Source organism: Miniopterus schreibersii (assembly GCF_964146895.1).
Source record: "Miniopterus schreibersii genome assembly, chromosome: X".
Taxonomy (NCBI): domain Eukaryota; kingdom Metazoa; phylum Chordata; class Mammalia; order Chiroptera; family Miniopteridae; genus Miniopterus; species Miniopterus schreibersii.
The window spans coordinates 10,340,029-10,363,776 of NC_138104.1; the positions used below are offsets into that span (position 1 = coordinate 10,340,029).

General features: G+C 44.0%; 2 protein-coding genes and 1 pseudogene across 3 annotated transcripts; 2 read left to right on the top strand and 1 right to left on the bottom strand.

Annotated features, from left to right (window-relative positions):
- Positions 1 to 1,661: 1,661 nt before the first annotated feature.
- On the bottom strand, positions 1,662 to 19,190 carry RBMX2 (RNA binding motif protein X-linked 2). Its single transcript, XM_081126618.1, has 8 exons — positions 19,066 to 19,190; positions 18,113 to 18,170; positions 15,166 to 15,408; positions 14,838 to 14,953; positions 13,381 to 13,432; positions 7,976 to 8,105; positions 5,761 to 5,938; positions 1,662 to 5,323 (listed from the first exon to the last, which is right to left on the bottom strand). The coding sequence occupies exons 3-8, from the start codon at positions 15,168 to 15,170 to the stop codon at positions 4,815 to 4,817; spliced, it is 990 nt and encodes a 329-aa protein (XP_080982744.1). The 5' UTR covers positions 15,171 to 15,408; positions 18,113 to 18,170; positions 19,066 to 19,190; the 3' UTR covers positions 1,662 to 4,814.
- Positions 19,143 to 21,408, top strand: LOC308551721 (ATP synthase membrane subunit K, mitochondrial pseudogene; annotated as a pseudogene). Its single transcript has 2 exons — positions 19,143 to 19,211; positions 21,120 to 21,408. The product of its transcript is annotated as an ATP synthase membrane subunit K, mitochondrial pseudogene (transcript).
- A 990-nt stretch (positions 21,409 to 22,398) lies between these two features.
- On the top strand, positions 22,399 to 23,406 carry GPR119 (G protein-coupled receptor 119; the record flags this gene model as incomplete). The annotated part of the gene is made up of 1 exon (XM_081126075.1): positions 22,399 to 23,406. The coding sequence occupies one exon, from the start codon at positions 22,399 to 22,401 to the stop codon at positions 23,404 to 23,406; it is 1,008 nt and encodes a 335-aa protein (XP_080982201.1).
- Positions 23,407 to 23,748: the final 342 nt, after the last annotated feature.

Sequence of the window (23,748 nt, forward strand, 5' to 3'; positions counted from 1 at the left end):
TTCACCAAGGCTGTGTTTCCCACGGGCTGCTCTCGGCCAACATCCAAATGTGGCATAGATATTAAGACAGGCCATTCCTAAAAGACACAGAACTCCCCTAACAGGCGACTTTGGGTCAGAGATGCTGTCAGGGAAGAACACCAACCTCACAAAGGATAGCACGGAATAGACCTGACACTACTTCACAGGTGTAGGAAACAGACAGTAAGACTTAATGGTTAGAACAAGACAATTTATTACAACGCAGCAAACAGCATGATTATCAGTGTAGTTTTGCCAGTTGCCCTGTCCCCAAGGCCCCCAGGGCCATGCAACAGGCTCAGATGGATGCTACCCATGCAGTGGGATGTATCACACCACTGAGGAATGTGGGGTCAAGGGCCTCGGACTTTTTGAGCAATGAGCAAACAAACCAGTGTCCCTCCCCTGGGGATCGAGCAGTTAAATGTTAGTCACACTGGTCAACTTGCCCTACAGAAATGGCTCAGTATCAGGAGACAGATAAGCCTTGCTTTAAAGACCCTGAACAAGTACGCGCAGGGATGCTCAGGGTCCATGGTGGGCTGTCTCTCCCAACGGATACATTTGCTTTGCCAAAATGTTCTTAGAATTGCACCACATAGTTTAAGACTCTTCCTATCCACTCCCTTTCCTTTGGTCCTCCACAGGGGTTAAGCTTGCATCTAGTCTGACAGCTCTCCCTGACTCCTCTGGCCCCCTCCCCATTTTCCCTCACAGGTGTTTTCCCTAATAAATCTCTAATATGTCCAATCTCATCTTGACATCTGCTTCTTGGAGAACCCAAACTAACACAAGTGGTGCCAGTGGTGGTCCAAGAAAAAAGGCTGTGATGAGATAGGGTTCTGGGACTGCTTCAGTCATTGCCTGGTGAACAAAATGGACACTATCCTGAGGGGCGTGTGGGGCATGGATAGTCCCAGGCACAGGGTTGCAGTCCAACTGCTAAAGATTTCTCGGGAGATAACCTGGGAAAACAGATTGGCCTTGCAGAAGTGGTGATTCAGACTTTGGAAAAATATGGGAGGAATAAGGTCTACAGAGACGGTAGGGATGGCTGGATACTGCCCTGCAGCAGGGTAATGAGAAGCGGGTGACAGTTAATAAGTAGCTAAAGACTAAGTGTGAGAGCCAGTGGGCTTGTGTGGAGTTTACAAAGAGGCCCTTTGCGGTGGAGCAGACACGGCTGAGCAATGAGAGGACATTATTAATAGAGTTGCAAAACTCCAGGGACATGCTCAGTATTTAAAAGGTCACAGGTCTGCTTTGCTGAAGTCAGGGCCACATGACTTCATGTGGTTGGAAAATCCTGGGACCCTGAAACATGGGTGGGAACATCAGGTCAGACTTCCCTGATGGTTTTAGCTCTGTAGACACCCCCACCCAGCTCTCAGCAAAGGGGGCCACTCTTACCTCGTAAGAGCTTACACTTGCCCTGTGCTGATAAGACGCTGCAGAGGCTGCTCCTCCCACCCACCAATGCCCCTCTCCTTGTTAACTAGGCTGATAACTAGGGTTAAATCCCAGCACAGCATGACTGGGGAAGTGCCTGGGCCTGATAAAGAGTAGACACTGAAGAGCTGCAACCATTAGCTGGAGGGTATTGCCAGGAGACAAGGAAGCACTGGGTTTGGATTTTTTTTAAATGTTTTTATTGATTTCAGGGAGAACAGAGAGGGAGACAGAGACAAAAACATCAATGATGAGTCACTGATCACCTGCCTCCTGCATGCCCCCCACTGGGGATGGAGCCCAGGCAGCCATGTGCTCTGACTGGGAATCAAACCGTGACCTCTAGGTTCCTAGGTCAATGCTCAACCACTGAGGTAAAAGCTGTCACAATGAGGAAAACCAAGCAGAAACCTCTAAAACTGCCCCCCTACCACCATCAAGAGTAAATTGTGATGGTTACTTTTTGGTGCCAAGTTGGCTTAGGCTACAGCATCCAATTAGTCAAACACAAATTCAGGTGTTGCTGTATTTTGTAGATGTGATTAACATCTACAGTCAGTTGATTTTAAGATTAGCCTGGATAATTTGGGTGGGCCTTATCCAATCAGTTGAAGGCCTTAAGAGCAAAATTGAGATTTCCCTGCAGAAATTCTGCCTGTGGACTGCAGTGTCAGCTCCTGCCCAAGAGTTTCCAGCCTGCCGGCCTGCCTTATAAATATGAAATTTGCTTAACCAGCCCCCACAACTGTGTAAGGCATATTCCTTGCTATATATAAATAATATCCCAGGGGAGATGGAGCAGATCAGTGCCACTACTGAAAACCTAAAAGACGCAGAGAGGTAGCCCCTTTCATATATCTGGGGGTTCCTGTATGACCAGATTACAGAGATCAGCTTCAGCTCGGTTTACAGATGGGTCAGCTCAGTATGTGAGTTCAAAATGTAGATGGATGGTATCTGCATTACAGCCATAAGGGGTGGAGAAAAAATTGTTTTCAATGGACAGAACCACAAGCAGTGCACTTGACTTGGTTTAGAAGTGGCCTAACATGAGACTACAGAATATACAGATTCCTGGGCAGTAGTGAATGGCCTGGCCTTCTAGTTAGCCTGGAAGGAAAAGGGCTGGAAGATCAGTGACAAGGTCTGATGTAAAGGCTGTGGACTGAGATGTGGGAGCAGGCAAAGTGTGAAGATTTCTGCATCACATGATAACCCCTAGCAAAGAGCATCCACCACGGAAGAGGCTCTAAACCACCAAGCAGACAAAATGATTCAGCCAGGTGAATGGGCCTTCATTAGTGGGTACCAAACAACTGGCTTGACGGTCACACAAGCAGAGTGGTCACATGGCTGATGAAAGCCCTGCTTACCAAGGCTGATCTAGCAGGATTCCTCTGACAGGCAACTTTGGCTCAAGGACTCACCACTGGTCTTGCTGAAACATTCTTAGAACTCCACAGCAATATGACTTTTCCTACCCAACCTTCTCTCTTCCTTGCCTCTCTTCTCCAGAGGTCAGACTTATATCAGTGTTACAGCTTTCCCAGACTCCTTCAGCTCCCTCCCCATTTTCCCTCTTAGGCATTTCCCCCCAAAAAACCTCTTGCACATCTAATCTAGGAGCCAAACTCACACACCAGGTAACCTAACTTAGTGCATTCGTTGTTAAAGCTCTAGTGCTCTATTTTGCAGGGTCAAAAATTCAATTTTGATAATTCAGCAGGGGTGTTAAGATCCTGTGAACTAGTTCCTACCAAACTTAGAAATAACTGCTAAATCAGAAAGACAACACTCTCAAAATGTAGAACTGCCAAGCAGACCAGACAGATATGCAATGAGGGGACAAAGTGTACCCATCTCAGCAAGAGCAGCTACTCGAAAAGCAGACTAAACCTCGAAGTAGCCTGGTATGCCTGGAACACGGAAAGGGAGCTGGCTCAGAGAGACAAGTACCATATGATTTCACTTATATGTGGACTCTAATGAACAAAATGAACTAACAAAGTGGAGACAGACTCCTGGATACAGAGAACAGACTGGCAGCTGTCAGGGGAAGGGGTTGGGGGCTGGGCGAGAAGGGTGAAGGGATTAAGCAAAGAAAAAAAAGGAAGACTTATGGATACAGACAACAGTATGGTGACTGCCAGAGGGAAGGGGGAGAGGGATAGAAGGTAAATGGTGATAAATGGTGATGGAAGGAGACTTGACTTGGGGTGGTGAACACACCATACAGATGCTGTATTGTAGAACTGTATATCTGAAACCTGTTTAATTTTATTAAACAATGTCACCCCAATTAATTCAATAAATAGTTTTTTACAAAGAAAAGAAAGAGAGCTGGCTAACCAACCCAGATGTCCATCCACTGAGGAATTGATAAACAGAATGCGGTATATCCAGACAAGGAGATATTATTCAGCCATAAATAAGAATTAAGTACTGATACTTGCGACAACATGGATGAACCTTAAAAACATACTAAGTGAAAGATACCATACACAAAAGGCCACATACTGTATGACTCCATTCCCATGAAATGTCCAGAAGAGGTAAATTCACAGAAATGGAAATCACAGTCGTGGTAGCCAGGCCCGAGGAGGAGGAAATGGGGAGTAACTGTTTACTGGGTACAGGGTTTCACAGTGGGGTAATGAGAATGTTCTAGAACTAGACAGGGCTGGTGGCTTTACAACACTGAATGGGCTACATGCCACTGAATTGTTCCCTTTAAAATGGTTCCTTTTATGTTACATGAATTTCACCTCAATAAAAGTAAATAAATAAATTGTAAGGAAAAAAACATGCGGAGACATATACCAACCAAAACAGGAGAGAGGAAAAAGCTGTTTTAAATTTTCAGAAACAGGAAGGGGTAGAGAGGGAGCGAGCTAATGTAATGAATCATTTTCACATTCACAGCCAGCAGTCTAAACCCCGTCAAGCCACACTTCTCTACTCCATGGGTCTCCCTGCCAACCAGAGGGGTCACTGCAAGGGTTCTAAACATCTATCACAAAGACTAGAATTCTAGAATTACCTGGTATTTCCCCTTTCCTGGGCATTTCATCATTAACTGGGGTCATAAAGTCAAGGGCCATATTTTAGGATACACACTCAGATAAATGCCAAGCATATTCCCAGGGACAATGGGTTTTGCTCAAAACTCCAGGACATTCGGCTATTGAAACTACTGCTCTCTCAATAACTCTAATAACTCAAGGGATTAAAGAATGCAATCTCAGAGATTCTACATACAGAAACGGTAAAAGCATAACTGAGTTTGACTGAATTTTTAGAATGTAGTTCATTTCCAATTCGAGTGAGCGGCTGCCCAGGCTGCTTCAGTGATGCCTGCGGTCACTGGGATCCGAGGGGTCCAGGTCTCGGGAGTGCCGGGCCTTTTTAGGCCTATGTGATCTGTCTCGGCTCCTACTTCTACTTCGGTGGCTATGTCCCTCAGAACGCCCCTCATGCCGGCTGGAATATGTGTCTGAGCTTCGACCCCTGTCCCGATCCCTGTGTTTTTCTTCTCTTTCTTCTCTCCTGCTTGAGGACTTGTGCTCGTGCCTGGGCTTCTCCTTCTTCGGCTCCCTCTCCCGGTCCTCTGCTCCCCCACGGCAGGCTGTCTTGACCTCGGGGGAGCTGGGGTGGCGCTTCCGAACCTCCCTCGGCTCTGCCTTCTGACCCCTCTCTGAGTTCCTGCCACTGTGCTTTTTAGGGCCGGGGTCGTCCTTTTCCTTTATCGTCTTGCTTCGGGCAGTTGAAGAGGAGGCTGGCTTATTTTGCTCTGCCAGTACCTCCCGATCAGTCTTCTCTTTTTCTTTCTTTCTTTTCTTTTTTTCCTTTTTGTCTGGAGGGGAAAAAGGGGGGGGGGGCACAATCAATGAGAAAAGGAAAATGGAGGAGATGGAGAACATGCAGAAGGAAAGTGTCCTTGGCAGTAGCATCAAGCGACCATAGTCTATCCTTCCAGAAAAGTGCCTCTGAGAAGCCAAGTAGCTGTATAAGGCAATTCCCACCCTTAATAACCGCTTTAAAGATCCTACTTCCAAATACAGTCATTTTTGGAGGTACCAGTGGTTAGGACTTCAACGTATGAATTTTAAGGGACACAATGTAGCCCAAAATATTAGCCTTCTGCTGATACCACCTCTTTTCTCCCAATTAAAGGTTCCCTACCCCTTGACCCCCTCCATACTTAAGAACTGATTATCAAGTCTCAGTGAATGCTAGGAAGATCAAACACTAACACTACTCAGAATCTTCTCTTAGGTCCCAAGGCTTTACCTTTTTTGTGTTTTTTGGTGGGTTTCTCATCTTCAGAGCCCTCAGATGAATTCGGTGAGGGGGTGTGAGCCCCACAGCCCTTTTCCTGGAGCTCTCTGGTCACAGTATCTGTTTCTTCTGAGTCCTTAGGAGTCCGATAGTTAGACACATGATCTACTCGGATAGTTCTTCCTTTGATCTAAGGAAGACAGGCAATGCTTCAGCAAAGACTGCCCTGTGATCATACTATATGAACCCAGCTGCAGAGAGCCATGGTTTGAACTACACCCATTACCTTCCTGCTAATTCTATTTCTGGGAAAATCTCTAAAACAGACCTGCCCAACTGGTGTGTCACAGCACATATACCAAGATATTTATTCGCTCAGCTCTCAGGACAGCCAGGTGGGGCCTGGGGCAGCTGGAGCTCACGGGGCAGTTGGACTAGGTAGCCTCCTCAGCTTACCCCAGGGTGCCATACAAGTATCTTACGTTTTATGTATGGCATGAAGTGAAAAAGTCTGGGAAGTTCTTCCCACAAGCAGCTGAGAAAAGTGTCATAATTTAGATGCACAGTGAATTACCTTCAATCTGTAACAGTAATTTATAGTGAAATATACCATGGCAGCCAGAAAAAATTCCTGAAATCAAGCTCAATGCTACAGCTGCTTCCTCGACACAGCAATTAGGGTGAGGCCAAGGCAGACCAACAGTTGGGAGGGGGGAAGGAATCTAGAAAGACCACTGTGTTGTTTTATTTTGTCCTTTGTTTTTTTCCTGGCTATATTCAATCACTTGGTTATTTCATCCAGTCCTGAAAAGACCACTGTCTTTTTTTCTTAAGTCCTCACACCTTGTTCCATCCCCACCCTACTAGAACAGCTGGCTCACACTCCAGCTGGCTCATAGTTCCACTGAAATCACACTCCCCAAGTGAGCAACAAAAAAATTAATCCCTCACTTAAAACAAAAACATTCAGGCAGATACAGACTTATTCTATAGGCAAAGCCATCTGAAATTTGAAAAATATCTGGCTTTTCTAGCTCTGATACAAGAGCAGATTTTTTTTTAATCCTCACTTGAGGATATTTTTTCCATTGCTTTTTACAGAGTGGAAAGGAGGGCGGAGGAAGAGGAGGGGGGGTGGGGGGGGTGAGAGAGAGAGAGACATTGATGTCAAAGATACACATCAACTGGTTGTCTCCCGCATGTGCCCCAACCAGGGCCAGGAATCGAACCTGCAACGGAAGGTACGTGCCCTTGACCAGGGATCAAACACTTTGACTCAAGAGCCAACACTCCAACCACTGGGCAACACTGGCCAGGATCAAGAGCAGATTTTTATTCTTATCTTTGGCCTAAGCAGCTTGTCATTTATCCTGTTCCCCATTTCAAAACATCTTTGAAAACCTTCCCTTTATTGTGACTCCCTTTGACTGCTGGCTCTCTTAAAAATCAAGCCTGGAACCTTGCTCTGCCCTGTCCTGTAGTCTCCAGCTGATACTGGTGTAATCTGTGACAAACTCTCCAAGTCAGGATTCAACTCCCAGCCTGTGGCAACGCTTGTTCAACTGCAGTGCTTTTCCTAAATGAGCGCAGGGACTATGTGGAACATAGATAAGCCTGACTTGCCCTATCCCCTTTTCTCAGCCTAATGTCTCACTTACAAGGGTTGGGGTTAGAGGAAAAAGAAGAGAGAAAACTTTGGAATGAGTTGCTTTTGTAGAATCTGTCATCATATTTTACCCAGAGACTGTCCAGGGCCCAGTATTGATTGCTATGTCAGTAGAGACATATAACAGACGTACACAACTATGTCCTAGGTCATGAGGCCATGATAGAGCCCCAAATTCCCTAACAGGACAGCATGGAAGAGCAGTGTTTGCTAGTCCCTGTTCTCCGATACACCAGAGACAAGAGAGGAATGTGAGGAGGAAAAGGTGAGAAATAGAGGCCTGCGGGGGGCGGGGGGGGGGGGGGGGGGAGCATGGCACCTATGCTCCTGGAGAGACAGTTGTTAAGAGATGGGGAAAAGGGATAGGATGAAAGGGTCATGAACCAATGGAACTATTTCCTGGGATCATTTGTTGGTCAGTATGTCCCCACACCTCTACAACCCTCACAACATACTCAGATGACCAGTACTGTCCTTGAGCCTGTGGAGATCAGGTGGGAATGAAACCAAACCCCTACATGGTAAAAGTCCAGCCAAACCCTGCTTAGTAAGCGAACTCACCTTGATCCCATTAAAATTGTCAACAGCCAGGATTGTGCTCCTCTGGTCTTCATAGCAGAGGAAACAGAATCCTTTGGATTTCCCAGTCTTCTTGTCGCGCACCAGATTAATGTTAACAACCTCCCCATATCTATTTATTTATAAAAAAGTAAAGACACTATTGATTTAAAATGCAAAAACTTTCAGATTGCATGGCAAAATAAACTTCAAATATTATAATCCGTACAGGAGACATATCTAGAACAAGATAACACAGAGAAGTTAAAAATAAAAATTTAGACAAGGATATGGCAAGACCACCCAATTAAAACGTGGGTGGTAATATTAAGACTGAAGATGAATTCAAGGCCCCAAAAAAGGTCCTAATACAGAATAAAACTATAAGTCATGAAATTTTATGCATAAATTAACAAATCAAAATTTTTTAATTAAAAAACTTAGAAATACAAAGAGAAATATAATGAAAGTTATGAGAGATTTTAACATACCACTTCAAACTGATAACACAAAGTTGACGAAAATAAGGTCAGGGGAATTAAGGTAATTAATATATAATTATGTAATATAAATACAAATAAACGTAATTAAAATATAACAATTAAATTGTTAACAAATATTAATGTCAGACTAGTAGATATAGAGATATATTTGAATCTTATAAAAAGATGACAATTTCTTCTCAAGAATCCATGAAGCATGTATTAAAACTGACTACAGCACAGGATTCAAAGTAAACTTAGAACGTGCAACCTACTCTCCTGGTAATGAATGAGAGAGAAAATGAAACAAAATAAAGAAAAAGTCAATGACAGACTATTTAGAAAATTATAAAAATGAGAATAATATATATTAAAACTTATGGGATGTAGCTAAAACCAAGAAAGCAAATCTAAGGAAAGCAGATGAGAGTTAATAAAAGTCTCCCTTACTCCTTATCCAAAGGTAAAGTCCAGATAAGTTAAAGCACCACAAATTAAAAAATAAGGTCATAAAATTAAAATGGGAATTGATGGATACATTACATAACATGATCAAATACATACACCTGGGCCCAGAATCTAGCATCTTATTTAACAGAAATTACTAGAGCCCTGGCCGGTGTGGCTCAGGTGGTTGAGCACTGTGCAATGCACAAAAAGGTCACCAGTTCGATTCCTGGTCGGGGCACGTGCCCAGGTTGTGGACTCAATCCCCAGTAGGGGGGCGCAGGAGGCAGCTTATCAATGCTTCCCTTTCACATCGATGTTTCTCTCTCTCTCTCCCTTCTTCTCTCTATAAAATCAATAAAAAACATATTTAAAAAAATAAAAATAGACTTTAAAAAAAGAAATTACTAGAGATGATTCAACTAAGATCAGGAACTATTTAAGTCTATTTAACATTGTAGGTATTGGCCAATGCAATTAGAAGAAAGAGATATAAGAAATTAAAAAAGTAAAACTATCTCTTTTTAAAGATGATATATAGTAGTATATATAGAAAACCCAAGAGAATCAATGATAAACAATGATAAAAACAAACAGTATAACAATTCAGTAAGTTAACAAAAATAAATCATCCTCTTACATACAAGCAATACTCAGAAGATATAATCAATGGATAAAACCTATATAAAGAAAACTTTTTAAAATTCCTGAAAGATACAAACATAGACTTAAACAAATATAAAGACATCCCTTGTTCTTTGATAGAACGAGTCAACATCGTAAAGATATAAAAATCTTCCCCAAAGTTAATACTGAAATTTAATGTAATCCCAATTTAAAATACAAGTTGTTTTTTTTCCCTCTGGAGCTAGATAAGTTGATTCTAAAGTCCTCATGGAAAAATGAACAGAATAGCTGGGAAAACTTTAAAAAAAAAAACAATAAATAGAAGTAATTCTCCCAGATATTAAACACACTAAAAAGCTTCTACGATTAATCCATGTTTTACTGGCACATGAAGGGACAGACAGAATAGAACAGAAAAGAAAACCAAGAAAGAGACTCAGGTATGTATGAAAAAATCATGTATAATAAGGGTGACATTCCACTTTGCTGGGGAAAATATGGGCACCTTTATAAACGTTGCTGGACAACTAGATAGCCATCTGAAAAAAACATGAAATTGGATCCATATCTCACACACATCAGAATAACTCTAAATGGACCAGAGATTTCAATGCATAAAACTGAAACCATACAAGCACTAGACAAGAACACAGATGACTGGGTAGGGAGAAATACTTTTTTTTTTTTAATCCTCACCTGACGATATTTTTTCCAGTGCTTTTCATAGAGAGTGGGAGAGAGAGAGAGCGAGAGAGAAACACTGATGTGAGAAAGACACATCGATTGATTGCCTCCCACAAGTGCCCTGACTGGGGCTGGGGATCGAGCCTGCAACCGAGGTACATGCCCTTGGCCGGAATCAAACCTGGGACCCTTCAGTCCGTGGGCCAAGGCTCTAACTACTGAGCAAAACTGTCTAAGGTGATTACACAAATCTATACTTGTATTAAAACTCATAGGACCATATACCCCTAAAAAGTCCATTTTACCATAAAATAATTTAAACATACAAATGAATGCCTAAAAATAAAAATAATAATTCTGCATAGCATGAAAATCACAATAAGCAAAGACAAGTGGCAAATTAGGAGAAAATATTATCTGCAATTTACATCACAGATTAAGGACAAGTAAGCTACTTTTTTCCTTTTGCTATAAAGGACATTATCAGGATAAGTGATGAAGTGGAATAAAGTCTTTAGATAGTGATACTGCATCAGTGTTGGTTTCCTGAATTTGATCACTATACGAGATTAAACAAGAGAATGTCCTTGTTTTTTGAGAAATACACATTGAAGAATTTAGGGATAAATGGGCATCATGTCTGCATCTGACTCTCAAATGGCTCAGAAAAAAATAATATGTATACGTGGAGAGAAATAACAATAAAGCACATATGGTAAAATGCTAACATCTGGGGGCTCTGAGTAAAACGGATAATGGTATTCTTTATACTATTTTGTAACTTCTCAGTTTTAAGCCTGAAATTATTTCAAAAGAAAAAGTTAAAGAAAAATAGAACATAGGAGCTGGCTTGAAGGGACTCCTAACAGATCCAACTGGAACAATATGAGCATCAAGAAGTAATAATGATGGCAATGTAGTATAATACATCAAACTTTTAAAAAATAAGGCCACAGTAATACGATACATGACAAACTGTTAGAACAAAGAGTTAATATCCTTACTACATGAAAGGCTCTTATAAAATCAATAAGAAAATGAGGAACACACTAATAGAAAGGACAGGCAAAGGATATGAATAGGCAATTGACAAAAACAAAAGAAATAACAATGGCCTGTAAATCTATGAGAAAATGTACTCCTCGCTGATGATGAAATAAAGGCAAAGTAAAATAATAATGAGGAGCCATATGGCAAATATTTTTTAAGATAATGCTTGCTGATTAGGGGTCAGAAAAATGGGCATTCTAGTGAGAGTGGAAATTGATATAACTTTTTCAGAGAGTAACAGAGCAATGTTTATAAAACATCTTAAAAATGCTAACACATGGATCCAGTAATTTCACCAAGGAAACTATCAGGAATGCATACAAAGATGCAGATACCACAATGAACATGGCAGCATAATTTATAACAGTAAATATTGGAAATTATGCCCAGCAATTTTCAAAAGATGATAAAGAAGTACAGCAAATTGTTAACAGTTTTTCCTTAAAGTATATTCTATTTTCTTCTTTATACCTTTTCTTTTCACCAAAAGTTCTATAACGGCCCTGACCAGTTTGGCTCAGTGGTTAGAGCACTGGCCTGTGGACCAAAGGGTCTCGAGTTCAATTCCTGGTCAAGGGCATGTACTTCGGTTACAGGTTCGATCTCCAGTAGGGACAAGTGCGGGAGGCAACCAATCGATGTGTCTGTCTCACAATGATGTTTCTCTCTCTGTTTGTCTCTCTCTCTTTCCTCTCTCCTCTCTCCCTCTCTCTAAAAATCAATGGAAAAAATATCGAGTGAGGATTTTTAAAAAAAGTTCTATGATACTGATAATTGATATTGATATCAATGATATCAAAAGTTCTATGATATTGATATTGATAATACCTTGATGATCAGAAAACAAACTATTTTTTGAAAGCCAGTTATCAGTGACAAAGGCAATCTTCATGGAGTGCAATGTGCGTAGCGTAACAGAGAATTAAAATAAACTCACACACTAGCTGATCACTACTCAATGCAAATAAGACAAAAACGGCTCCTAGACGGAAGGCTGGAGCAAGCAGGGGTACCATGAAGGGGTGGAAATTATAGGCTGCACTTGCTGTGGACTTCCTGAAGCCCAGAAGTTGTAGGAGGCAACCTCTATCCCTGCCATGACCCTCTCTCTGCCTGTGCGTCCGCCCAGGCCCTCCATCATGGCCCTCTCACGTGTATTGCCCGATTTCTTTCTCATGGCCTTCTGCCCTGTATGCTGCCCAACCCACTCAGCCAGGGTCTTCTGCCTATGGGACAGCACCAGCCATCCCCTGCCATGGCAATGTCTCTGCCAGGGTGTGCTGGCTGTGTTTGCTTGCTACATCCTGTTTGCCATGGTCCTCTGCTTGTCCATGCTATCCAGCTTCTCTGCAACAGTCCTCTGCCCCTGATACCTACACAACCCAGGGGCTGTGGTCCTCTGCTCCCGTGAGCTGCCAAGGCCCTCGGGCCCTATGGACTGTCTAATCACTCTGTGTAGCTCTGGGGTTGTGCCCAGCCCCTCTCATACCAGCTGCCACTACCAGTGTGAGCTGCCAAGACCCTCTCCTACCCAGTGCTGCTGCTATTATCTCACAGAAAAAAGAACATTAGGTTCTCCTATTCATTCGTGTTCCTCATCAACCTGTGATTCTCAGCCTCTGGGTAAAGACATCGACTCTACTCACCTAGAAACAAAGAAAGCAAACTACTGCCTAAACCTTTTGCTTTTTTTCACCAATTCCTCTGCGCGTTGCCCTAATTCTACAAGGTGTGGGTCAGAAGGACCCTGTGATCATGAATTAACCCTAGTTTATAGGAGGCTGAGGAGATGGGCCAACATAGTATCTTCCTGGGAGTTGCAGTCTGTTCCAACGTAGGCCCACACTGAACAAGCCCCACTGAAAAAGCAGTAAAAGGAGACTGGAATCCCCGACAGCCTCCTAAAACATCCAACTTCTTGGATTTTTCCATATTGGGAGAGTTCTAGAACCATGTCTTGTGACTGAGCTAGACTAGAGTAGGAGCTCCAGCCCTCCCTATGCAGGCAGGCCAGTTAACCTCAAATTAAAATAAATGGCTTTTGTGATGCCACAAAAAGGCATTATGGAAGTAAACTACTCTGACAGCCCAGAAGGCAGGAAATGAAAGAGGACTTACTGTGAGAACACACAGATGATGTCCCCTTCAGTTAGTTCATATGGAAGTCCTCCTAGAAGAGAAAACCACATTTCAGTTCAACAAACATTTACCAAATGCCTGTTACATACCATGCACTAGGCCAGGCACTGAGGGTGTGAAAAAGAGTAAGTCACAGGGCCTGCCCTCAGAGAACTCAGTTTGATGCAATGACAGAAGCACATATACAACTGCAACAGTAGCACAGAAAAAGGAGTGACTGAGTGGAAAGGTCTAAGTCACCACTAACCAAACTAATCCTCCTCACACCTAAACTCTTATGAACAAAGAAAACTGCTTCCAGGATAAAACTCTGCTTCCACAAACATATCTTGAACTCATCTGCTCCTTACTCACAAATTCACCACTAAGATCCAAAATCAGTTTAAATGTGCAAATATTAACTCCACCTCACATAGACTTAGGATTACAAAGACAATGGTTAAGCATTTCATAGGAAATAAATTCCCCTGCAAATGTTTCCTTCCTTGTCTGTAAGGTGGGGATACTAGTACTTACCTCACAGAGCTGTTATAAGAATTAAATAAAACAATGAATGTAAAGTGCTTAGCACCGTGACTGGAGCAATCGCCTCTTTGAACAAACTGTCAAATTACTGGATGTGACACAAAGTGAATATAGAGATAGTGATATGAACATAGAAGGCAGGAGCTAATCAGGTGAGGAAAATGAATTCTGAATGAAGGGGATTGGGGTGGGGGGGAATTAGCAGTAATATGAGAGAACAGCTAAGACTATTAATTGTAGAATCCTGTAGTTCTGGCTGTTCCACTTACTAGCTATGTGACTTTAAAAAGTCCATTAACTTCTCAGTGCCTCAGTTTACTCAGCTGTATAATGGGGGAAAGGGAATGATAATAATGGTCTGAGACAGAGAAAGACAAACACTATAAGATTTCACTTATATGTGGAATCTAAAAAACAAAATAAATGGGCAAACAAAACAGAAACAGACTCATAGATACAGAGAACAGACTGATGGTTGCCAGAGGAGGGGGAGTTGGGGGGGTATAGGTGAAAAAGGTAAAGGAATTAAGAAGTACAAATTGGTAACTACAGAATAGTAATGGGGATGTAAATATAGCATAGAGAACATAGTCAATAATATTGTAATAACTAAGTATGGTGTCGGATAGATCCCAGGCTTAATGGGGTGATCCCTTTGTAAGTTATATAAATATCTAATCACTATGTTGTACACCTAAAACTAACATAACATTGTATGGCAACTGTAATTGAAAAATTTTTTAAACTATACAAATAACAATAACGGTCCGAGAAACAAGTTGGCAAGACTCTTAGTACAGTGAAAGGCAGACGGTAACTATAAGCACTGATTTGGCCCAGAGAGCAAACGATGTTAGGAAGCAGGGCAGCAGAGAAGGAGGAGCACAGCTGGAGAAAGCTGGGAACCTCACCCAGGAAGATCCAGGCGCTGTCTTTGTACTCGGAGTGCCAGGACACCTCCTCCGCCACCCCAAGCTGGACCTCTCGCTCATTCAGCTCGTTGATCAGCTTCACTTTAGTTAAAGGGCTGCACAGCGGGCGGAAAAGTGGACAAGTAAGTGCGGCCTGACCGAGGGTAAGGGACAGCAAAACTGGGGGACTGGTTTTCTAGAAAGTGAGCCGCTCCCGCCCCTAAGCCGGGCAGGCGCTCTACTACCCCAACCCCGTGGGTCACCCCCGGCGGCCCATCCCCAACCGGCCCCCACCGCCCCCCTCCTCAGAGAGAAGCTGAGGCCTTACTTCATCTCCGCGGTTTCCCGCTCAGCATGGAGGCATCCACTACCGCGGCGGCTGCAGGGCGCACGCGCGGCTCTGGCGCCGCGCTCCCATTGGACTGTGAGGCGCTCACGCTGCGCCGGAAGATTGCGGCTGCTCCGAACGCGCCCCGCCCCTCCGCGCCGGGGCACGGCGCCTGCGCACTAGCGCAGGAAGCGGCTTTACGCTTCGGTTCGAGTTAGCGCTTCCCGAGAATTCTCCCTCCCTCTGTGAAACGGGGCGGGGATGAGAGCCTGGTCTGCTACAAAACCCCAGTTCCTGCACGACCCCGGGCAGCGACGGGGCTAACTATAAATGTTTGTTGAATGAAGACTTGAAAAAGGTGCCTGCTATAACGAGTGTAGTCCCAGCCTTCGCTCGCAGTTCAAATCCCCACGCTGACCAGTCGCTCACACACACACCCATCAAAGCATCCCTGTTCAGGAGTTACCGCAGGAAAGTAAAGAAGATATGTGAGAAGGTAAATCCTCTTTATCCCTCAATTCCAGTGAATAGATAACTGACCAGTCAGCCCCTATAGGCTTACTTGAATACCCAGTTTTGTGTGAGAGTTGCTCTACTCACCCTTTTCTATAGTCTCTCTCTCCTACTTAAGCAGAAGGCAGAAGTTAATATTGTTAAATTAATACCTAACACTTGAGCGGATAATGCTAGGTTATGTGCAAAGCAATTTGCATGCACTGACCCCTCTAGCCTCACAATAACCCCATAAAGTCTATATTGCCATCCCCGTTTTATAGAGGAAGAAACAGGTTCAAAGGAATTAATTAGCTTGAAAGGTACTCTGCCTCTACCCAGGGGTTCTGGTTGATTTAATCAGTCCTTACGGAGCACCTATATTTGTCCTATACAGCAAGTCTGTAGACTGGAGTGTAACGTAGGTTCTCTGCCCTCAAGGAGCTAATAATATTCTAGATATATTTACTTGATACATTTCATACCAGAAATAATCAAGAACCCATAAAGGGATGGTGGCATATAATGTGTGATTTAAGCCATACTGAAGATTTTAATCCATCTTGCATGTGTCCACATCAATACCTGGTCTCAAACCATGCATCGTCTAAAAGTGAAGGTCCAGAGCTGTGTAGTTCTGTGCAGACCTAGGTCTAAGCCCTTCATAAAAGCACTTTGATGATGATGGTGATGATGACAACTATACCCTCAATGGCTCGCCATGTACTCAGTGTCCTGTCAAGAAGCAGAACAGAGGCTTCATTCATTCTCTGCTCCTCCCCACTCTAACCCAGCTATTCATTAACTTTGTAGAATTATCTTAGCAATGAAAACTAAACAGTGACAGATTGCATGTGGGTTTTATCTGCTCCTAGAGATCTTAGGTTGCTTAGTTGTATGGTTGAAGTAGCCCCTGCAGATGCAGCATTATCTGGTTGGATTACTCAGGCCACTGTGAAATGAGAATTGAGGCTAGACCACTTCATAGTTCTTCTGTTCTGAGTCATTATCTCATGCCTCCTAACTCTTTCAGTACTCTTATACCTGCCCCAGTCCCTATTCTCCAGCCTTTCCTCCCACTGGTCTCCAACAGGAAGCTTCAACTTCAGCCATACTCTAATTCTATTCATTCACTTAAGGGCCCCTTTCATTGTGTAAACTAGACACCTCTGCTGAGATAGCCCCATACCCCGGGGCCACTGTCCTCTCACGGAATGAAACCTGCCCCAGCTCCAAACTCCCATCAAGGCATCACTCAAGCAGAAAACCTTTCCTCGCCTTACCAGCCCACAGTGATGGTTCCCACTTTGGAACTCTGCAGCACATCACAGTTCTTTTATGTTCTCCCCCCAGAAAGACTATAAGATCCTAGAAGGTAAAGGCTCTGCATTTTTAAGCCCTCAGCACCTCAGACCTCAAACATTTTCCTGCACACATAGCAAGCAACCAATACACTTACTGGTTAATGAAATTGAAAATACACAAAACTGGAGTTACCTTTAGGAAAACAGATGAGTACAGGGGGAGAGAGGCTTTTCTTTCCTTTCTATATTGTTAGAATTTTCTTACCTTTATCCAGATATTGCTTACATTTTTATTGCCATGTTATCTTGGCAGAGAGATCATGACCTTTATATTAGCACTTTTGTCTTTCATTCATTCAAATATCTATTTAACAGCTGTTATATGCTAGACACTGTTCTAGGTGCTGGGGTTATAACAGTAAACAAGGCAAGCAGAGTTCCTGTCCTCTTGGAGTTTACATTCTTGTTGGGAAAAAGGCAAATAAACATAAAAGTATATATTCAATGTTGATAAGTGGTATGAAGGAAAAACAAAGCAGGGTAAGGGGACAGACAGTGACAGAATGTTGCTATTTATAAAGGGTGATTGATTAAAGAAGGCTTCCCTGATAAAGTGACATGGAGGCAGAGACCTGCAAGAAGATGGGGAGCAAGTCATGGGGTATCTAGGAGAAGAGTGTTCCCAGCAGAGGGAACAATAAGTGCAAAGGTCCTGAGGCAGGAGTGTGTCTGAAAAACAACAAGGAAGCCAGAGTGGCTGGAGAGGAGGAGCAGGCCAGGAGAAGAATGATAGGAGACATTTATTTAACAAAATCTGATTTAGTACCCTACATGTATACCATTGTTCTAAGTACTTTACATACATTAACTCATTTACTTCTTACAACAACCCTATAAGATAGATACTATTGTCCCCATTTTGCAGATGAAACTGAGGCACAGAGAGGTTAATTCACTTGCCCAAGGCCACACAGCTGGTAAATGGTAGAGCCAGGAATTGAACCCAGGTATTATCACTCCAGAGTCTGCATCCTAAGCCACAGAATAAGTGGGGACAGAGGAGCAGATTAGGCAGGGCCATGTTGAGTAGAAACTTTGGATTTTGCTCAATGTGAGGCAAGAAACCACCAAAGGATTTTATTCTGACTTACCTTTTAGCAGGATCACCTTGGCTGCAGACTGGAAAGGCAGGGAGAGCAGATGGGGCACCTAGGGTAGAAGCAGGAAGATTAGTTAGGAAGCTCTGCAATAATTCAGGCAAGAGATGATGGTGTTTTGCCTCAGGATGATAGCAAAGGAGGTGATGTTCCATGTTGGTATTTTTTTTTTAAGCTAAAACATACATTTAAAAAATAAATAGGAACACACATGATGCCAACATAAAGGCATATACTGTGTTTGTAAGTGCTCAGGTGCTGGGCTAGACGCTGGTGATACCACAGTGAACAAGACCACAAGACCCAGTCCCTACACTTGACCGGCTCACAATGTTGCCTGATATGTTGCCACATATGAATAAATGTAATAGAAAGTGATGAGTGTCATAATAAAGGTATGAGTGAAATGCTATTGGAACCAGATAAGGAATTGTTTAATTCTGACTACTGAAGGTCAGAGAGACCCTGGGGTAGAAAGCAGATTTGGGGAAAGCTATAGAGGCAGGTGACATGTTGGCTGGCAGCATTCTTCTTGTGTGTGCTGGGGGTTGGCATCCCTTGAGAGGCTGAAGGCAGGTTTTCAAAGCTGTAGGATGATGCCACACATATTTCATTCTCTCTTTGTTCAGCAACTTACCTTCTGGAGAGAACAGGTAGCAAGTCAGAAGAATATAGACTCTGAGGCTTGACAGGTTTGAGTTCAAATCCCAGTCCCACCATTTGCTAACTGTAAAACGTTGGTCAATTTAGTTGGCCTCAATAATTTCTTTGTGCATTGATGATAATATCACTTCACAGGAATGTTGTGAAATTAAATGATATCATACATGTAGAGTTTGTCTGATAAGAGGTAGGTGTTACTAATATTAATAACCTTCTCAGGTTCCAAATACCCCCAGCCATTGTTACAACCCTCAAATTGTTTCAAACCCCCCTCCAAATCTTACCCCCAGCTCTTCCTCAGGGAAAAGTTGGAAATGGCTGTCTGAGAGACAGAGGGCTGCAGTGTGCAATGCAGGCTAGCATGACCCCTTCAGCTCAGTCTTTTTTGATGAATAGCCTTCGAGAAAGACTTTCAGTGAAAAAGCGAGAAGTATTCATTGACTATATATTTTCTACTCTCACCTCACCCCACCCCATAAGCCATGGTAATGAACCAAAAATGTCTATGCCTCATTACCCAACTCCTACTCTGCAGGGGAGGGAAGGATTTCAAAGTACTGGCCCAACAATATAAATAAATAAAAGGAGCAAAAAGGGTCTGAGCCCGGAGTGGCCAATGAAAAGGTTTCCATACTCACCATGCTCCTCTGGCCTGCAGAAAGGCTTGGCTAAGATGCAACACGATCACAGCAACTCAGAAGCACCTAGACGGATCTTTCCTTTTAGAGGCCTGCCTGTTTATATAGCTGGATGGGATCAAAGGCTTTCCAAGGACTGCTTTCTCCCTGCAGAGTGCCTGCCCTCTGCTGGGCTTTCTGGTCATTGGCGTTTTGGCATCTTAGGCCTTCAAGCTGCTGTTTCCTGGCTAAGTAGGAACCTTTGTAGTATTGCAACCAAATGTCTCAGGCAGTAGGCACTGCCGAGCAGCAATATAATCAGGACCTAGTTTTTGAACTGTCTCCTCACATTAACACTTTAGCTCAGTTTATTAGTTCCTACTACTGTTCTAACAAATTACCACAAATTTAGCATTTAAAACAACACAAATTGGCCCTAGCTGGTTTGGCTTAGTGGTTAGATCATCAGCCCTTGGACTGAAAGGTCTCAGGTTCATTTCTGGTCAATGGCACATACCTCGGTTGTAGGCTCAATCCCTCGCCCCGGTAGGGGTGCATGTAGGAGGCAACCAATCGATGTGTCTCTCTCACATCGATGTTTCTCCCTCTGTCTCTCTCTCCTTCTCCCTTCCACTCTCTCTGAAAAACAATGGAAAAAACATCCTCAGGTGAAGATTAAAAACACATACACACAAATTGATTAGCTTACAGTTGTCAAGATCAGAAATCTGAACTCAGCTTTCCTTGGCTGACATTAAAGTATTCAAATATTTGAATCGCCTGAGGAACTTTTAAAACTCCAGATGCATAGGTCACACCCCAGACTAATGACAGTGGAATCTCTTGGTGTGTGACCCAAATGTCAGTAGTTTTGGAATCACCAAGTAATTCCACTACACAGCTAAGGTTAAGAATCATCTCACTAGATCAGTGGTTCTCAAAGTGTGATCCCCAAACCAGCAGCATCAGCATCACCTGGGAACTTGTTAGAAATGCAGATTCTCAGGTCCACTGCAGACCTAATGAATCCCAAACTCTGGGGATGAGGCCCAATACCTATAGGGGATTCTTATGGGCTTGAAAAGGGCCATCTTGACTCCGTGAATGGAATCTAGGGCTGGGGAAACAAAAAGCACACTTTAGATCCAGGTGTAGAATTTGGCCAGGTGCCAAGCAACTGAAATCAGCCTTCTAATGGATGGAAGGAAGAATAAGAACACTTCTCAGGCTGGCAACTGGAATACCAAGTCCCCACACCACAGCCTTTCTGATCCTTTGTAGGAGAGTCATCTGCCAAAGGCCTACTCCGTTTTTCAAAACATCTGAATGTATTTGCCTCCAACTCTGCACCTTGCTCCACTCCCTTACTTCAAATAACCTTTCCCATTTGTGCTCTCACCTGAACTGTGTAAATAAGCTTCTAACGGCTCTTCTCCCCACTCCCCTCTTCTTGGTATCCAAGAAGAGAGTAGCAGGCAAAAGGTTAGTTCTAATGTACCTGAGCAAATGGATATACAACCTAAAATAGGAGCGGCATACACATCTGCCCTTCCTGAACCCATTTCACCTGCCTCAACAACACTGTCATCGCTGGGAAGTGGAAAATTCCACAACCAAACATTAAAGCAGACACTTTCTAGAATGCAGTCCACCGCCTCTCCTTCTGTCCCAGAGATAACTCGGGTCTACAGGATCAAGAAAGGCAAAGATCGGAGGGGTAGCTCCGTACGTTGAAGGACACAGCCTGCGGAATTCGTGCTTTTTGCAAGATTGAAATCAGGGCAGGTCCAGAAACTGATGCCCAATTCCAATTCACTGGTATCAAAAAATATTTCAACTCTTATAGTCTCATGGGTAGAATGAATTGTGTACTGGCCACATATGGAGGCATTGCTTTGCTGGTTTTATACGTCAAGTTAAGGCCTAAAAAAACTCCAGCTGTGAAAGCAACATAAAAGGATTCTAAACTGTACCTCATCTGTTAATTTCCCATGCCTGGAGAAGCTAATGTCAACTCATTATGTGATACTCAATTTATACAATAAATTATGAACCTGGAAAAATAAAAAAAGAAAGGCAAAGATCAAGAAAGGCAAGGTTACAGGGTAAAGAAAGGCAAGGCTCGCAGCCACTACTCATGACCAGAAACGTGGCCTGACATGGTGCAGAAAAATTCTCAATGAGTATATCCAACAGATGCAGCCTTAGACGGGGATGGGCTCTATTCTAAACAGAATGAAGGCTATTAATAATTCTCAGCTTTGTTTTTCCCTCCCTTCTAAATCCAAAACTGAGTTCTGAGGGGTGAGAAAGAGGGGAACAGCACACCCTGTTTGAGAAAATTAGAATCTGAGGTGTTTGGAAGCAAAAGATAAGAAACAGCTTCAATGTGTGGAAAATCCCCTGGAAGTATGCCGGGCCCTGACATAACTTGCCTGCCCTCACTTCCCACTTCAACTGATTGTGATCATCTTGCTTGATTAAAAGCTGTCCTAATAAATAGCAAATAAGAGTTATCAAGCAAATGCTTGATTAAGCTGAGGTTAGTTGTTAAGCTTGAGGCTGAGGAGGAAGAGAGGTGTGCTTCAAGTCAATTATATCTTCTGCCAGACAGATGACCCGCTGAACGCTCCAGTCCGTGAAGCATCAGTGAAAGGAGAGAGAGCCTGGTGAGACAGTGTGCACTGGGTACTTGCGAGTTGTCTAGTAACTTGGTTGTTGGAGGGGGAGGGACTAGCTCAAGGCCCAGGGGAGGTCTGCACAGGGATTGCTGCCTTCAGAGAGCTGGAGAGGCAAGAGGCTGAGGACTGAAAAGGGAGGGTGGGTGATTCTTAATAACCAGCAGGATCCCAAAGATGGCAAGCTGCCAGCCTGGACTGCCAGTGATGGCCAGAACTGTGCTGCAGGTCTGAATCCGCGGCTCCTTCTCCTCCAGCCCCTGAGAATCTGAGCTGGAGAGCCAGCATGCCCTGGTAAGTGGGAATCCTGCCACTTCCAGACATGGAGTCATCTTTCCCATTTGGAGTGATCCTTGCTGTCCTGGCCTCCCTCATTATTGCTGCCAATGCCCTAGTGGCCGTGGCTGAGCTGCTGTTGATCCACAAGAATGATGGTGTCAGTCTCTGCTTCACCTTGAACCTGGCTGTGGCTGACACCTTGCTTGGCGTGGCCATTTCTGGCCTAGTCACAGACCAGCTCTCCAGCCCAGCTCGGCCCACGCAGAAGACCCTGTGCAGTCTTCGGATGGCATTTGTCACTTCCTCCGCAGCTGCCTCTGTCCTCACGGTCATGCTGATTGCCTTTGACAGGTACCTTGCCATCAAGCAGCCCCTCCGCTACTTGCAGATCATGAATGGGTTCGTGGCTGGAGCCTGCATTGCTGGGCTGTGGTTGATGTCTTACCTCATTGGCTTCCTCCCACTTGGAGTCCCCATATTCCAGCAGACCACCTACCAGGGGCCCTGCAGCTTCTTCGCTGTGTTTCACCCGCGCTTTGTGCTGACCCTCTCCTGCGTTGGCTTCTTCCCAGCCCTGCTCCTCTTCATCTTCTTCTACTGTGACATGCTCAAGATCGCCTCTCTGCACAGCCAGCAGATCCGGAAGATGGAACATGCAGGAGCCCCGGCTGGAGCCTGCCGGCCCCCACGGACTGCCAGCGACTTCAAGGGTCTCCTTACTGTGGCTGTTCTCATTGGGAGCTTCACTCTGTCCTGGACCCCATTCCTTATCACTGGCATTGTGCAGGCGGCCTGCCAGGAGTGCCACCTCTATGTAGTCCTGGAACGGTACCTGTGGCTGCTCGGTGTGGGCAACTCCCTGCTCAACCCACTCATCTACGCCTGTTGGCAGAAGGAGGTGCGGCAGCAGCTCCACCAGATGGCCCTGGGAGTGAGGAAGGGGCTCGCCTCCTTCCCCCTCCTTCTCAGGGCCAGGCACGGTGGCCCAGAGTTGTCAAGGGAAAGTTCCTGTCACATCGCTACTATCTCCCACCCACAGCTTGATGGCTAAGACGGTAAGGGCAAAGAAGTTTCAAAGTGCCTCTTCCCTCCTCTCTCTAGGTCCCAACCAGGAGATCAGATGGAGCTAAGGGAATGAAAGCACCTATTTCAGGCAACTAACCACCCCCCCCCAACCCCCCTCACCTACACTGAGAAATAACTGAGGCAGGGCGCTGACTTTCTTCTATAATCCAGTTTCACCATTTCCAATCTCCATTCCTCTCTGTCCTTCTCTTGCAATGAGTCTATTTCTCCTGTACAGGTATTACTTACTTAAAGCACTAAATGTACTACTGGAAAGATGCTTAAAAGTCAAACCCTATTTTTTAATACACTAGAGCAGCACCAGACA

Excerpts from the sequence above, each read along its gene's own strand:
- RBMX2 (XM_081126618.1), bottom strand. Across the intron at positions 13,433-14,837 it reads CAGCGCCTGGATCTTCCTGG|GAGGACTTCCATATGAACTA; the intron begins GTGAGGTTCCCA and ends TTTCTCTTCTAG. Across the intron at positions 8,106-13,380 it reads ATCATCTGTGTGTTCTCACA|ATATGGGGAGGTTGTTAACA; the intron begins GTAAGTCCTCTT and ends ATAAATAAATAG.